The sequence below is a fragment of the Dermacentor silvarum genome, chromosome 3, assembly GCF_013339745.2.
Source record: "Dermacentor silvarum isolate Dsil-2018 chromosome 3, BIME_Dsil_1.4, whole genome shotgun sequence".
In the NCBI taxonomy this organism is placed as follows: Eukaryota; Metazoa; Arthropoda; class Arachnida; order Ixodida; family Ixodidae; genus Dermacentor; species Dermacentor silvarum.
In genome coordinates, this window is record NC_051156.1 from 31,596,666 (window position 1) to 31,612,506 (window position 15,841).

The 15,841-nt window shown below is 46.5% G+C and overlaps 1 protein-coding gene across 1 annotated transcript in view; it reads right to left on the reverse strand.

Moving 5' to 3' along the window:
- The window catches only part of LOC125944206 (uncharacterized), a 459,580-nt gene extending 447,662 nt beyond the window's left edge, over positions 1 to 11,918 (reverse strand). The window contains exons 1-2 of the mRNA XM_049664526.1: positions 11,755 to 11,918; positions 11,447 to 11,654 (exon numbers count right to left, since the gene is read on the reverse strand). Coding sequence (XP_049520483.1) covers positions 11,447 to 11,654; positions 11,755 to 11,918 — 372 coding nt within the window. The remainder of the gene's footprint in view (positions 1 to 11,446; positions 11,655 to 11,754) is intronic.
- Between the last annotated feature and the right edge of the window lie 3,923 nt (positions 11,919 to 15,841).

Genomic DNA, 15,841 nt, shown 5'->3' on the forward strand with positions numbered 1-15,841 from the left:
GAAAATGTTTGGGGTCGTTGGCTAGTATCCGTTCCAAAATCCCAAGCACTTTGCCCAGTTGATTGCGCTGCGACTAACCCCACAGAAATCTGACAACTTTTAGAGCATTATTGATGCTTTCATGATCAGCACAAAATAGTGCTATGTCGTCTGCATATGCAAGCAGACGTACTATCGGTGCATGGAGACGAAGTCCTCGTATGGTAGTGCTATTGATAATGCTCAAACAAAAGGATTCAATGTGCATGGAAAAAAAGCAATGGCGACAGAGGGCGTCCCTGGCGTACCAACCTTTTATGCCACAAGTTTGATGTTCGCCGAATAAGTCTTGTACTACAGGTTGCAGCCTCTTAGCAAGAATTTTCATGAATATTTTGTAGTTTGTAAGTGGTAGAAGGACAGTGTTTTACGTAAGAAATGATGGCGGAAGTACCGACATATCGAAAGCCTCGTTAAAGAGTGACACTAAGATTGCACCTACTTTTCCCGTTAGAACCTTATACAACGATGCTGTAAGCCCATCTGGGCTTGGGGACTTCCCAGTATTGAGATCATTAATAGCTTTCTTAACCTCTTCCAGTGAGATCGGCATTTTCAAATTTTCTTTTGTCTCATCAGTTACTCGCGGCATTAGAGTAAGAAAATTATTTTTAAAGGTGTCTACGTCGACTTCAATGTAAGAATATAATCCAATGTAGTATTCATAAAACGCTCTTTGGATGCCTTCCTTATCTCTAAGAACAGCATTTTCCACTCTAATTTCGCTATTTCGTTTAGGCGCGCGCGACGTTTTTCCAATCCTAGTCCGCGCTTGGTAGGAAGCTCCCCACATATCAAGCGCTCGTACCGAGCTCTGACTACGGCGCCTTCGTACTTCTCCCTATCTATAATTTCAAATTTTTTCTTTATGGTACTTATGTCTTCAAACGTTCCTGGCTGTCTGCACTCTTGTGAAATAAACGTGCTTAGGTTGGCTCGGAGCACATTTTCTACACTTTCTTGCTAGTGCTTTATGGCACCTGACCGTTCAATGGTCTTTATTTTCTCTTCTTGCTTAAACTGCTCCCAGTGTTCCCCAACCTTTTTATAATACGCTTTGTCAAATTTCGCGATTGCGTTTGTGACATAGCTTGTAAAAACGTCGTCTTTTAAAAGCTTATCGTTCAGTTTCCAATTTTCCCAAACAAATCTGCACGTTTAATTTTTTCTTTTCCCGACACGAAATGTTACGAGGCAGTGATCTCTAAAAGATACCGGTTGAACACGATATTCTCCGATCAACGGTAGTAATTCTGCAGATAAATAGGCGCGGTCCAACCGCGCGTGGCTTTGACCTTAAAAATGGGTAAAGGGAATATCATTCCCAAACCCACAACGATCACCGACGTCTTCCAAGCAATGCTGACGGATGATATTATTTAAGGAAACAACACTGACATCCCTATAAGGGGTCGAGTGGTTTTGTCGATTACCATGCATACGCAATTGAAGTCACCAATGACAATTACAAACCGATCTGTAACACAGTAGTTACTGAGAGTTTCAAACGTTTCTTTTCTCTGTTCTGCATTTGTATATGCATAAACGCGTATTATGCGCCAATTGCGTTCAAATAATGTACTGTCATAAACGATGAAATGGCCTAAATTACATGACACCACTTTCTCTACAACTGCACCCAATATCCTACGTGTCATCAGCACACACCCCGCCAACTTTCCCACTGCGTGACACACACATACATCGTACCTACTAGTAAAAAGGCGCACCATACTATCCGTCTTTCCTTGACTTGCGATTGTAGTTTATTGAACTGCTACAACGTCCAAATCTTTTTCAGTAATTAACCTGCAAAGCTGATTTTGCCTCAAGGCCAGCTCTCTGATGTTTAATGTCGCTACAAGCATGTGCTTTTCAAAGGTAGCCATTTTTAGTTTTGTTATTGTAGCCAGAGAAACAGTATGGTGCTCACCTACAGGCAACATGCCGCGTGGTGATTACGACTTCTCAATGTCGTCGCGGGGAAGCGACGACGAGCTCCGGCTGACGGAGTCGCTGCTCCCGAGGAACGCTGGTTGCGCCGCCGTGGCGGCGCTTAGATGGCGTGCTCTCCTGATCCATCGACGCTGCGTCGTCAACCTCCACACGTCGGCCGGCTCTTCAGCTTCTGCCATCGATGTTCCCATTGAAGCAGCGGAAACACTAGCTCACGTCTGCGCACGGTCACCTTCTTTCTCCTTCGCGTCTGTCGCCGTACTTGCTGATATTGCGGGTGCCTCCTCGGTTGAAGCAGACAGAGGCGCTGACTACCTCTGGCTACCTTCTTTAGCGCCACTCACATTAGCTGCGTCTCCTCTTGTCTCAGCGTATGAGGCCGCGTTCGCAGCAGCCTGTTCCGCTTCGTCCATTATCAACTCGCTGCTTTCTGCCATTATTCGAAAAGCGGCTCCAGTATAGGATCTTGCACATTCGCGGCCATAAGCACGGCACTTGTTGCATCTGGGCACTTTACAGCCACGGCGGATGTGTCCTGTAGCACGACAGCGCATACAGATGGCCGCACGGCCTGGCAAAAAGACGAGTGCTGTTCCGTTTCTGATGCGCATTTGGTGTGGGATGCGTTCAAGGCTTACCCCGCAATGGAGATTAAGCCGCACAACACGCGTTGTTGAGTCGGTGTTCTCGAAGGCGCCTGTCTTCTACTTGTCGCCAGTGACCTCCTTCACGTGCTTGTACTCTGCAAAAGCCCATCTCACTGCGTCATTGCTCACGTTGAACGCGCACCAATGCACTTTCAGCCGCACTTGCTGCCTGTGTGGGTCAATTGCGACACAGGTCCTACCTTTGACAAGAAAAGGCTTGGTTTCTAGCAACTTCTTTTATTGCGATAGCAATTATATGGACACTCCAAAGCAGATTTCTGCCGTCGGCGTCGCCGTCGTCGTCGCCGTGAGGTTCCGTATGACGTCAACGGCGATGAAATCGTGTCGCCGCGCTCCCGACGCTGTATGTGCGAGTGAAAGGGCGCGAGGGACGCGCGCTTTCACGGGGAGCGAACGCACGTCGGGGAGCAAACGCGCGTTCTGCGCCGTGCTCCCTGAAGGGCTGCAGAATTAAGCGTCTCTTTCCTCCCTTCCATATATAGAGAGCAAGCGCAACTTCTTTCGTCGCGCGAAAGGCTGTGGGGGGACCGGAGGGAGGGAGGGAGGGGAGGTGACGTTTATCTGCGGCACCAAATACGTATTTATATACGTATTTATATAAAATACGTATTTATATAAAAACGCCGCGCGCGTTCGGTGCGAACGCGGGCAAAACGCCGACGGCGTCGAAAACAGTTCCGCGTTGCTTGTGCTGCTGCATGTCAAAGTTTATACAGCTGATAAAACTACTATCCTTACTCCGTATAGTTCTCTACTAATTTGCTATCGCAATTGGTGCTTCGCCTTTCGGGTGAACCTGCGACAAATTTTTTTCGCTTCATCAATGCGGAAATCCACTAGCCAGACGTGATATATCTGGCCACCAACCTGATCAATAATGCCAGCGTTCCTCATAGGCTGACTAAAGTCCTCTATTTTGTACGGGCGTCCTGCTATGTCGCAATGTAGAACAACCATAGTCTTCAGTCGTTCTCCGGTGGGCATGGGTGGCAGAATGATCCTGTAGTCCTTGGGCACGTAGGAGAACGAAGATCGGCGGCCAGCGTCGGCCGTTGTCGCAGCTCATGAGGAGCCAGCTGTCCTGCGTCCGCACGCGTCGGTGACCAGAAGCAGAATGCACTACGCTATACAGCTACGCTTGCAGAACATGCATTTATGCGAACCATATGATTGCGTTCGAGCGTCGTCGTCTTCGTCCACAGCTGGCGCGTTCCCACGCTCGTGCTCTGCGAGGGTAAGGGGTTTTGCGCGCTATGAGAGCGAGAGATTTTCGAGATGCATTCACGGAGCGGGTCTGCTGGAACGCGTTGTCGGCATTGGAACGCAGTGTCGGTGCTGCAAGCTGCGCTATGCAACGCGCAGTGATGGCGGTAAATCCGAGGCGCGCGAAAAGAAATTATCATCATCATGAGTAATAAGATAGAAAGTTCACGCGCACTTCCAGAAAATGCTGGGCTATGATTGCCCAGCTTAGCTGTTTCAGGCGTTGCGCGGCCGAGTGCAAGGTTAAGCATTTTTGTTTCCATTGACCCCTTTTTTTCACTCAGAGCTCAACCTCCTCGTGACGTGGATCCAAGAGTCAGTGGTCGAGATGGACCCGTACGAGTTGAACCTGGGCCTCCACCACGTGGACACAAGCAGCGCTGGACAAAAGCACGCCCTCAACCTGCAGCCTAGCGGATATTATACCGTCACCTTTCAGCAGGTATCCTCCTCGTCACCGTAATCAAAGCAACTAGAGTGTCTGTACTTAAAATCTGAAGTGAGTTGGTGTGTTCGCACGCTATTATCGCTTTGTCTTCGTCGTTATATATCTGTCTCTCCAGAAAACTACGTAAACATACATAACATTCATGGGAAAAAGGTGCTTTTTCAAGTTTTCTCGAAAGTCATTAGAAAGTATTGATAATGGAAGCGAATAATGTTCATTAAACACAATATTATTTTATTTGCATTTCAAATTTCCCGTTCAAATTCGACAAACTCCACCGCATAAATGAGGAATAGGCATTCCACGTTAATTTACAATGGAGACAATTACATAGTCATATTCAGTGGCATAGCCAGGGGGAGGGGGGGGAGGCTGCTGGGACTTCAGCCCCTCCAGAAATTTTTTCGTGCTGCCATGCACCGTCAACTGAAACACCCACCGGCGCCGGGAATCATTCTGGATTTGGTCTACCATTTCTTTTTCATGCTCGAAACGACATTTCGGAGCGAACATTGCGAACTCGGGCTGGATTTCGTGGAAACGCCCAAGCACCTGGAGTCACGTGACGCAAGGAGCCCCATCCGAGCACAAAGTTTCAAGGGCTTTTCGATAGCAAGCGGGTGCGTGACGGCATCTCGCAGCGGCCGCGGAATCTAAGGAGCGCATGGATTTCAATTCCAAAACTTTAGTGGTATAAAGTTCTCATAAACTTTTGACGCGAAAGGTGCATTGACATTTCCAAAGACGTTCTTTAGATTTTCAATTCTGGAACTTTATGGGTTTAATGTTCTTATAAACTTGGGCCAACATGCGCGTCCTCATGTCCAAGCCGTTCCAGAAATGGAAGCAAGCGCTCGCAATCTTCCACACACACGAAAATACTAAATATCACCGTGACTGTCAGCTGGCAGCTGATAATTTTCTCCAAACATTTTCAGGAAGCACGCCCAATGTGATCGATCAGCTGGACCCGGGCAGGCAGAGTAAATTAAGAGAAAACAAAAGAAAGTTAACGGCATTTATTAAGACAGTTCTTTTTTGCGGGCGGCAAGGTCTGGCTCTCCGTGTCCATATGGACAATGGTCCTATAGATTTAAGCAAGGGCCCCGCAGAAAATACTGGTATTTTCAATGCGCTTCTCCGCATGCGAGCTGATTGTGGAGATACATATCTGAAGAACAATTTCGAAAGTTGCCCCAGTAAATAATGCCTCGCATTTAAGCTAAGATGTACAAAACCAAATTATAGAAATTTGTGGTGCAATTATCAAAGAAAGCTTAGATGCAAAAAATAAACGCTACAGGCTGTTTTTCCGTACTTGCTGACGAAACGACGGATATTGCAGGAATCGAACAGCTTACTGTTTATGCAAGGTACCTAATCAAGGATGCCAACGACATCGAAGAACTGTTTTTAGGTTTCAGCACAGGAATTGCGACTGCAGGTTATATGTAAATGTGTACAAACTACGGCAGATTCTAGTCACCCTTCCAGTGAGAACTGCCAGCTCAGAGAGATTTTCAAACAGAAGATTACTAAACAACTACTTGCGCACTACAATGTCTGAGGAATGCATGGCGCTTCTATAAGCCCACAGAGATGTCGGCATCAACGTGTCCGAAGTTATTGACCGCTACGCTAAACTTCCCCGCCGAGTGAAGTTCGTCATTTAGATAGCGAAGCAGCAAAAGTCAATGCCGGTAAAAATATATGCTCCTTCACGTCCATAAGCTCGTAATTGGGAAAACGTATGACTGTTCATTAAACCGCAGAAATTTTCGCCGTTTATTGTAACAGTTAGCATCATGATCAAAATTATCACGTGAATACGAAAATTACGAGGACATCAATAACCAATTTTGACTGTCCTTGCTCAATAAAAGCCAGGCCAACGCGGCGATTCCCCAAAAACACACTAGGATTTTGGGTAGTTCAACTTGCTGCATCATCTGTGGCTTTCGTTTGTCATTTTCTTTCCTCTTTAGCTACCTGCTTTTACGTCTTTCTTTGAACCGAAGCAATACCCTTCTTTAGTTTTGGGTGCAGAATGTTTGTTGCCGCTGTGCAGGCAGTTAAATTGCACATCTTCGTACTGATTTTCTGCATTTCGTACTGATTTCTGCAAGCAGGGAATTCGTGTCGGTTCGTGTGAACGCAATGCTTACTTCTGGCGCATTATTTGTTACATAAACATTCAGGGTGATTGCAAACCATAAAGATGGCTGGAAACTCAAACGCAGCTGAATAACGAAGCCATTAGCCTGTACGCCTTGACCGAAACGCATCTACGAGATTTGGAGCAGCCGCATGTTATTGACAATTTTGTATGGGAAGGGAGCAACAAAATGGTCGGGTCAAGGAAAGGTGGAGGCGTAGGCATAGTAATTAGGCGAGGTCTGCAGTGGCAAATGGATACCAAGAGAAGGCAAGCGCAGTCGAGGCCGGCAGAAAACCAGATGGGGTGATGAAGTTCGAAAATTTGCAGGCGCAAGTTGGAAAACACTAGCGCCAGACAGGGGTAATTGAAGATCGCAGGGAGAGGCCTTCGTCCTGTAGTGGACATAAAAAATATAGACTGATAATGATGATGAAGTTACAAAGGGTAAAAGAGACATGTAAAGAGCATTTATGGATTAGCGGCACATGGCAAGGCAAAAATACGTAGCTCGGAGCAACTTACCTATGGACAGGGAGTGATAGTAGAGATCAAAAAATCACATCATCTCACCCTACGGGCAACCATGATGAGAGGCGAAGGCATCGCGGGGGGTGCATATCGAGTTTCCGTTTCGTTTCACTTGGCAACACAACCCAATGAAAGTTAGAGTGAGAGAATGCATTGAGAAGAGAGGACACCTTTGTACGGGGTTGTTGCGTCTTTATTTAGAGATCGTACGTGATTCCTAGCGTCGGTGCGCGCGGTATCTTGAAGACGATGGCTTTGTGGTCGGTGAAGTGTAGCGTCAATGGGTCTTGCTGTAGAGGGTCGAGTTTGAAATTTGCGAAGACGATGTCTATGCACGTTCCCCTGATGGTAGTGGGTTGCTTGTGATCTTGGGAAATGCATCGCAAAGAGTATACGTCCTTCATGTGCTGCACCAGCCAATCGGTTGTCAGTATGTCTACGTTGAAGTCCCCTGCGAGTATGAAGGGCGCGTGTCTGTAGGTCTTGGTGTACTCGACCATGCTCCTTGCGAGGTAAAGTTCGACGCTTTCTCTTGAGATGCTGGGTTTGAGATACAGCGTCATGATGACGATGTTGTTGTCACCGTGGAAGGATAGTCGGACGGACGAGTGCTCTCCGTTGTGCCTTTGAGTGGTGACCGGTAGGTTTAGGTCCTTTGCGTTTGCAGTGTGACTGCGTTCTTTATTCTTTATTCAAACAAAACTCGCAGCGCCATTGGCACTATTGCGAGGGGCATAATACAGAATAAAACAAATCGAGAGAGTTTTGGCTCAAAACCTCAGCCGGTAACAAATTCCACTCCGATATGGTCCTCGGAAAGAAAGAAAACTTAAAAAGGTTAGTCCTGGGGGCATACTCCCGAACCTTGAACACATGGTCTCTTCGGGTGGACAAGTAATATGGAGGACGCAGATATGACGAGGCCTTGATTCCAGTTTGATTATTATATATAGCGTAAAAAAAGCTTGAGGCTAAGATTTTTGCGGCGTTCGCTTAGAGGAGTCCATCCTAGATTTCTTTTTAATTCCGTTGCACTATCAAACCGATTGTACCGCCCCAGGACATACCTTGCAGCACTAGACTGTATGCGTTCCAACGCTTTAATTTGTACAGAATGGGACGGATCCCACACAGGGCAGGCGTACTCAAGTAATGGCCTTATGTAGGCTTTGTATGCAGCCTCTTTGACGTGACTTCCCACGTGCTTGAGATTCCTTCGAAGGAAACCAAGTGAAGCTCCAGCCTTGCGTACAATGCAGTCAATGGGCTCGGCCCATGATCCATCCTCAGATAAAGTCACTCCGAGATACTTATACGAAGATTCCTGGTGAACAACTTGATTACCTAAATAGTAGCGATACCGCAGTTTATTGATTTTTTGTGAAGCTGACATGCACGCATTTATTAATGTTTAAATTCATTTTGTTTAAACTGCACCACATTTTGATACGATTGAGATCTTCCTGCAGCTGTATGCAGTCCGCCCCACTGTCCAGATTACAGTACAGTGCACAATCATCAGCGAACAGACGTACAGTTGACTTGATTTCATTAGAAATATCATCAATAAAAATAAGGAAGAGCAGAGGTCCGAGCAGGGAACCCTGTGGAACCCCAGATGTTACATCAACACACATAGAACATTTACCATTCAGAACAACTTGCTGTTTCCGTGATGTTAAGTAGTCCATTATCCATTTTTAACAGAGTTATCAATATTTATGTACACAAGTTTCTGTATTAATAACTGATGCGAGACAGTGTCAAAGGCCTTCTGAAAATCTAAAAATAAACAATCAATCTGTCCTCTACAATCGAGACTGGAGGCTATATCGCGGTAAAATTCGAGTAGCTAAGTTGTGCAAGAAAAACCTTTTCAAAATCCATGCTGTTGAGTATTTAGAAATTCTATTGACGTAATGTGCTTAATTAAGGCCGTATAAATAATGTGTTCCAAATACTTACAACACAGTGAGGTGAGAGATATAGGTCGTAATTACACACGTCTGCTTTGCTACCTTTTTAAAAAATTGGTACTACGTACGCTAGCTTTAAGTCGTCAGGTAGATGGCCTTCACTGAGAGACTTGTTGAAAATTACAAAAACGTATTTAGCTATCTCTCGAGAGCAGTTTTTCAAAATTCTAGGAGATATACCATCCGGTCCTGTAGCTTTACATTCTTCGATGTTGTCAAGAAGCTTTATTATGCCTTCCATGGAAATCAATATAGGCTCCATTGCTGCGTATTTCGCTGACGATGATTGAAGCGAAGCCGGAGGCTCCGCAGTGAATACAGATTTGAAGAAATCATTCAATACAGGAGCTTTTTCTACGTCATCGGTAATTATCCTACCATTATGCTTTAAATCTGGAAGGCCCGAACACTCCCTACTGCACCTCTTAAAGAACTTCCAAAACTTCTTCTTATTATTATTTTTGAAATCAGTGGCTAAGCTTTCAAAATAACGGTCTTTACACTCCGCTAATTTAGTTTTATACAGTGCCCTCAGATTCCTTAATTTGTTTAGAGAGAAAGACGTTTTTCTTTTGAAATGTTCTGAGTACGCTCTCTTGCGTCGTCGGATCAGTCGAATTAGGTCGCCATTGATCCATGGCTTTCCCTTTCGCTTTAATTTGTTGCTTCGAACACTAGGGGCATAACTTTGGGTGAGTGAGAGTATACGATTCTTAAAGATCAACCATAGCTCATTAGTATTTAGGGAATCAAGTAAAACACTCGAACGATAAATCGTGGTCGTCCAACTGTTTTGAAATTTCAGGGTAGTTTGCCTTATGGTAAAGGTTAATTGTGCGGGACTCACTAATTTGGGGGGGCGGAGAAGCAATAGCCAACCTAGCAACAACAACGTCATGGTCACTTATACCAGGAATAACACTCACGTTTAACAAAAAATCCGGAACATTGCAAAACAACAAGTCAAGAAGATTGGGGCCCCTTGTTGGCTGAGAAACATGCTGATAAAAACCAAGAGAATCTGACAATGTTTTCAATTGACCATGGGCTCCAATATTAGAGTTCAACGCACAATGACCATTATTCCACGTGACACCAGGAAGGTTAAAATCACCACCTAATATGAGAAAATGTACATATGTATATACAGAAAATGTACATAGCACTCATGAGAAAATGTACATACAATTTTACGCAGCTGGTTTATTATGTTAGGGTCAGAAGCAGGCGGGCGATAGAAGGCCCCTACAACAAAATTGATGCCATCGCTTCGTGTAATTCGACACCAAACGGGCTCTGTAGGGTTCTGGTCAACGCGAAGCGCGCAACTGTGAAGCGATGCCTTTACGAGCACGAAAACACCACAGCCATGCGAGGATCTGTCCTTGCGATATGCGGTGAAATCGCTGGGAAAGACGTCGTGGTCAGCTACTGTAGGCTCAAGCCAAGATTCAGTGCCAATAACAATATCAGCCTCTACGCTGTTTATCAAGACTTCTAGTTCACCGACCTTATTTTTTACACTTCGGCAGTTGGTTACCAAAAGGACAAGATTACGTGGCTGCTTCACAATGCGATTGCGTCACTTTCGCTTGTATCGCACTATCTCATGTGCTTCAGAGTTCCATGTAAACGTTGCACCATCAATGAATAAGCTTAACAGAGTGCCCGCCTTGTTCCCTTTTCGCTTTGGCGTATTCCCATAGATGCTTTCTTTTTAAGCGTACTTCATGAGAATAATCATTATTGAGAGACAGGCCGGTGTCTTTTAGTTTATGCGCATGTTTTAAAAGTTCGTTTTTTACATTATAATCATATAGCCGTAAGATAACTGGTCGTTTACCGGTTTGCTTTTAGTGCCAAATCGATGAATTCTTTCTACGCAAGCTACCTTCACGCCCATCTTACTAGAGGACACATCATCGATCACCTGCTTTCTTAGCGACGCTGGCGTTTCTTCATCTGTTTCCTTCTGCCCATAGATAACTAGATTATTTCGCCGGCTGCGATTTTCCAGGCCGTCAATTTTACAGTGTACCGCTGCAAAATCTTGGGACATTTGCTTAACCGCCTTTTCACAGTGGTCAAATTGCACACTATATGACAAAAGACGCTTCAGTTCGCTTTCAAGGGAATTCAGAAGTGAGTCTGTTCGGGCAATGTAGTCGTCAAGCTTGACAGATACTGCGCCTATCTTTTCGAGAATTTCTTTTTGGCCACTAATGAGCATATTGAGAAGTTGATCGTCAGGGCCAGGATTCCATTCCACGTCACCGCTGAGTAATAGCACAAGCATACATAAGCTATCGAAACAGTCCGCAATGCACGCACAAAGAGCACTTGGGCAAGGCAGCACCTCCAGGCACCTATAACACGTTTTGTATTTAGAATAAGAAGGATATTCACCAACCTGCAGTACAAACAGGAGCGGATTTAGCTGTGGCCGCATGCTGACGGTGCCACCTTGCCCAATGACGAAAAGAAAGATGGGGGCGTGACACAGAGCATTCGCTGACGTTGACGATGTGGCTGCCGTTGGACCCATGGCAATACTCGAAAAAAGGCCGCAGCAGAGGTAGTCCGGTGGTACTTCGGTGAAGTTCAGGGCAGAAAAGCGTCTATTGAAGCCTCCAGCGGTGAGCGTGGTCAGGGGAGGCCCAGCAAACGTTTCATATCGTGCACATGCGCTGAACGTATACGGCGACACCACCGACTTGCCGTTGTGCCTCCTCGGTACACACGATCACGTAGTAGCCGTTGATGGTCGGCCGTGCGGCGCTCCATGTTTCCGTGGGGCAGAGCACATCCGCTTTGGTTATGACCGGGTACCGTTCGATGTCCCTGTCGTGGGCGTTGAGGGACCGGGTATTTAGAAGCGCCATGGTGAATGCGTCCCTGGCCCGAAGTTCGGGGTCTGCTTGCCGCCGCTGACGTTTACGTTCGGCTTCCCGAGCCTTCCTCTGCTCCACGGCGGTGGCGCTGCCGCTCCAACTAGCGCCGACGATGACGTTGTCCATGGCGTTTCGCACATTGCTGCACAGAGAGAGAGAGAGAATGACGGAAGCACAGTGAACGCGCGCTTTATACTGCGCCGCGACACTTGCGCCGCCTACCGGCGTACCCTTAGAGAGAGATGGAGAGAGAGACTTATATACAATGATTTGCTGCGGCGCACCTGTGGCGGAGAGGGGGAGAGGGGAGGAGGAGAGCGCACAACTGCGTAGGAGAGGAGAATGAGGGAGAGTTGCGCATGAGCAGTATCGGTGCGGACGCCGCAGAACGGACACTGTCCCGAGCATAAGATGCTCTCGCACCTAAAAAAGTCAGCCCTTCCACTGGGGTGGAGATGGAAGACCAGCAAAGCTATACTATAGTGGGAATTATGTATTTCCAATTATGACTATTAAGATATCAACCATTAAATATTGAGAAACATATATGATCCGGTGGTTTTCATTTATTTAGTGACCACAGGGATCATGGCCTTATGATCGCTACGGTACACCGCCATAGGGTGTACGGCAAAGGTTGGCGCGTTCTCCAACCAACGCCGCGCGTGTTCAGTGCGAACGCGGGCAAGCCGCCGCCACCATCGACAACAGTTGTGCGCGTTGTTTGTGTGACCGCACACAACCGCTGTCAAAACGCTGGTTACGTGACGGCTAAACGCCATTGTCGACAGTGTTAGAGGAGAGGCGGGCGAGAGCCCAGAGAGAGTCAGCGGCACAGGCGGCAGAGGCCGGCAGGGCTGCGCACATGCGCTGCAGTGGGAGAGCGGGCACGCACACGCACTGCCTAGGGTGCCTTGATGCCCTCCTCGCTCACCGCCCCCCTTTCACTGGGAAGTCGCGTTTGCTCTCCCCGCGCGTTCGCTCCCCGTGAAAGCGCGCATCCCTCGCCCTCGCGCACTTTCACTCGCGCATACAGCATACGGCCAATGAGAGTTTTAGATGCGAAGCATCTTATGCTTAGGGCTATGTCACTCCCTCCCTCCCTCCGCCAAGCGGCGTCCACTTCCGGTTCCGGTTCCGGTTCCACTTCTGGTTCCACTTCCGGTTCCGCTTCCGGCGTTTTGCCCGAATGATCCCCAGGTGCTTCGCCCACTCATCATCATTCACTTCGTCCTCTCATTCTCCTCCCGCAACGCCGCGATGAGTGCCACGGACAGCGCCAGCGTCAACGCCAGTGTCAGCGCCGTGGACAGCGCCGCGGAGAAGAGGGCTCGAGCCGCTGCCACGAAACGGCAGCGGCGACAGGCCGATCTGAAAACTAATGGGAACTTGAGTCGACCCCATGGCTGCTTCGCATACTACTCAGGGTTCCCCTACGGGATGATGGTGTAATTTCTTTTTCTATTGCCGGACGCGACCATCGAAGACTGGGCCCTTAACAGCTTCGCTGTGACATAAAGAATTGATTGATTGCATTAGAAGCGATGTTAATGAGTTCAAGAAATCAGGCAAGGTGTTATTAGTGGGAGATATGAACGCGCACATGGTGGATTTAGACAGATATACTGATTACAATGGCTATCTAGTGCTGGATGTGTGTGATGAAGAGAACCTTATAATAGTTAACAGGAAGAATAAGTGTCATGGACAGGTCACATGGCAATGCGGAAACAGGAAGTCATGCATCGACTACGCCTTAGTCTGAGAAAGGGTCTACGAGCAACTAGACCAAATGATAATAGACGAACATTGAAATAAATAGCCCGGGTAGCTATTATAGATGTTTAACATTAATGTATAGGAGATATGTTAGCGCAAAACACGAACCAATAGCATCGGAATTTCTAAAAATGAATGAAGAGCAAATATTAGTTCGCAAAAAACATGGAGAACAAAATGCATACTTTCATTACAGCAGTCTGGGAGTATAATGAATTGGTAGACGTTATGAAGCAGGAAATAAGACAGACACGCCAAAAAATTGTTGGATTAAAAAGAGAAAAGCACGTAAGTGGCTGAACAACGAAATGGAGCAAGAAAGCTATAGAAGAGCGTAAGCAAGCGTTTAGGAATGATCGGGAAGCCATAAAGTTGGGATTGCAGGACGAAGAGGTGCACCTTAGATGGAAGCAATACCGATAAAAGAAAAGAATGGCTCTTGAACGATCAAAAAAAATTAAATGCACAAGTGAACGTTGGGTGCATGCCATTCGCAAAAGAGGCAAAGGAACCCCAGAAAGATTCTGGAACCATATAAGAGCACTCGGAGCTCCCACTAAATGTTCACAAAAGGATAATAAGGGAAGAAGACGGTAACATCTACGAAGGAAACGACGCGCTGCGGTACATCACAAACGTTAATATCTATAACTTCGGCACGAAAGAAAGCGTAGTTCAGACAACAGATCCAGGAACAACTGAGATGCCTGAGAGATCAAAATTTTGGTTAGGAAGCTTTTATTGGAAAAAAGCAGAATAAAATCTCCCTAATAACACCGCAACAGGATCCGATGGAATGCCAATACAGCTAATCAAAAACCTCGGTACAAAGAACAAGGCACTGCCGACTAATGACATATAGATCAAGTTATAAGAACGAAGAAAATTCCGGTTGTATGGAACGAAAGCAAGATAAACCTCATCTACAAAGGCAAAGGTGATAAGGATAAAACCAAATCATACAGGCCAGTTACCGCAAACTCGGTGATACATAGAATGGCAATGCAAGCCATAACATTAAAACTGTAAAAGTGGGTAGAGAAAAATTACGTACTGGGGGAACTGCAAAATAGGTTCAGGCCAGACAGACGCTTAGAGGATATGTTTGTACTAACTCAGTGCATAAAGATTTCTGTTCAGAATGGACCTTTATCAATAGCATTTATAGATAATAATGCAGCCTATGAGAACGTGGACAAGGAACTCTTATGGGATATTCTTAAGCGCGAAGATGATTTCATGGAGCTGCTGAGGGAGATGTATAGAGAAAACTGAGTACAAGTTGTATGGGAAGGTCGATAAGGTAATGAAGTGGTGCAAATTCATCAAGGACTGAACCAAGGATGTCCTCTGTCTGCATTGTTGTTAACGCTATATGTTAGGGGCATAGAAAGACGACTGGAAAACAGCGAATTACGGTTCGATTTATCCTGCATGAGGAATGGACAAATGGTGCAACAGAAGGTCCCTGGACTGATGTATGCTGACGACATAGTGCTACCAGCAGAAAATACCAGACATTTACAGACACTTGCGAATATCTGTGGCAACGCAGCAAGAAACCTAGGCCTGAAGTGTGGCGCAGAAAATCCGAAATTATGATCTTTAATGCAGAGGCGATAATTACGTGGTTTTGATTCAGAAGCAAGTCATACCCATAGTCAAGCAATATAAATACCTCAGCGTATACTCGTATATTGCCACAGTCTGTAATGTGGAAAGAAGAGGACATGGTTGGTGGCTTGGGAGACGACGAAGATTTTGGTTTTCGCTTCTCTACACAGCCATCTGTAAATACTAGTAAGCTTCTTCCTTCCCATAACACCATTGGTGGACGTGCGGGGTAGTCACTTCTGTAAGACGGAACTCCGCAGTGGACGTAACCTGGCCGCCATGTCATTTGAAGGGGAGTCTGCATCCAAGCCCCGTCGACGCCACCGACGGTCATCCTATCCCAGCCTGTCCTATCCGGTGGTCATACTGTCCAAAGCAGCTTGGGTGAACGGGAGCGGCGACTGTGTGGTGATCGTTGTGGTTCGAGCGTTGTCAGGTGCATCTTCTAACTCAGTGGAAGGTGCAGGCGGGCGAGGATTCAGTGGGGAGCGGCGGTAGGCGGGAAATCTTGGTCGAGAGAG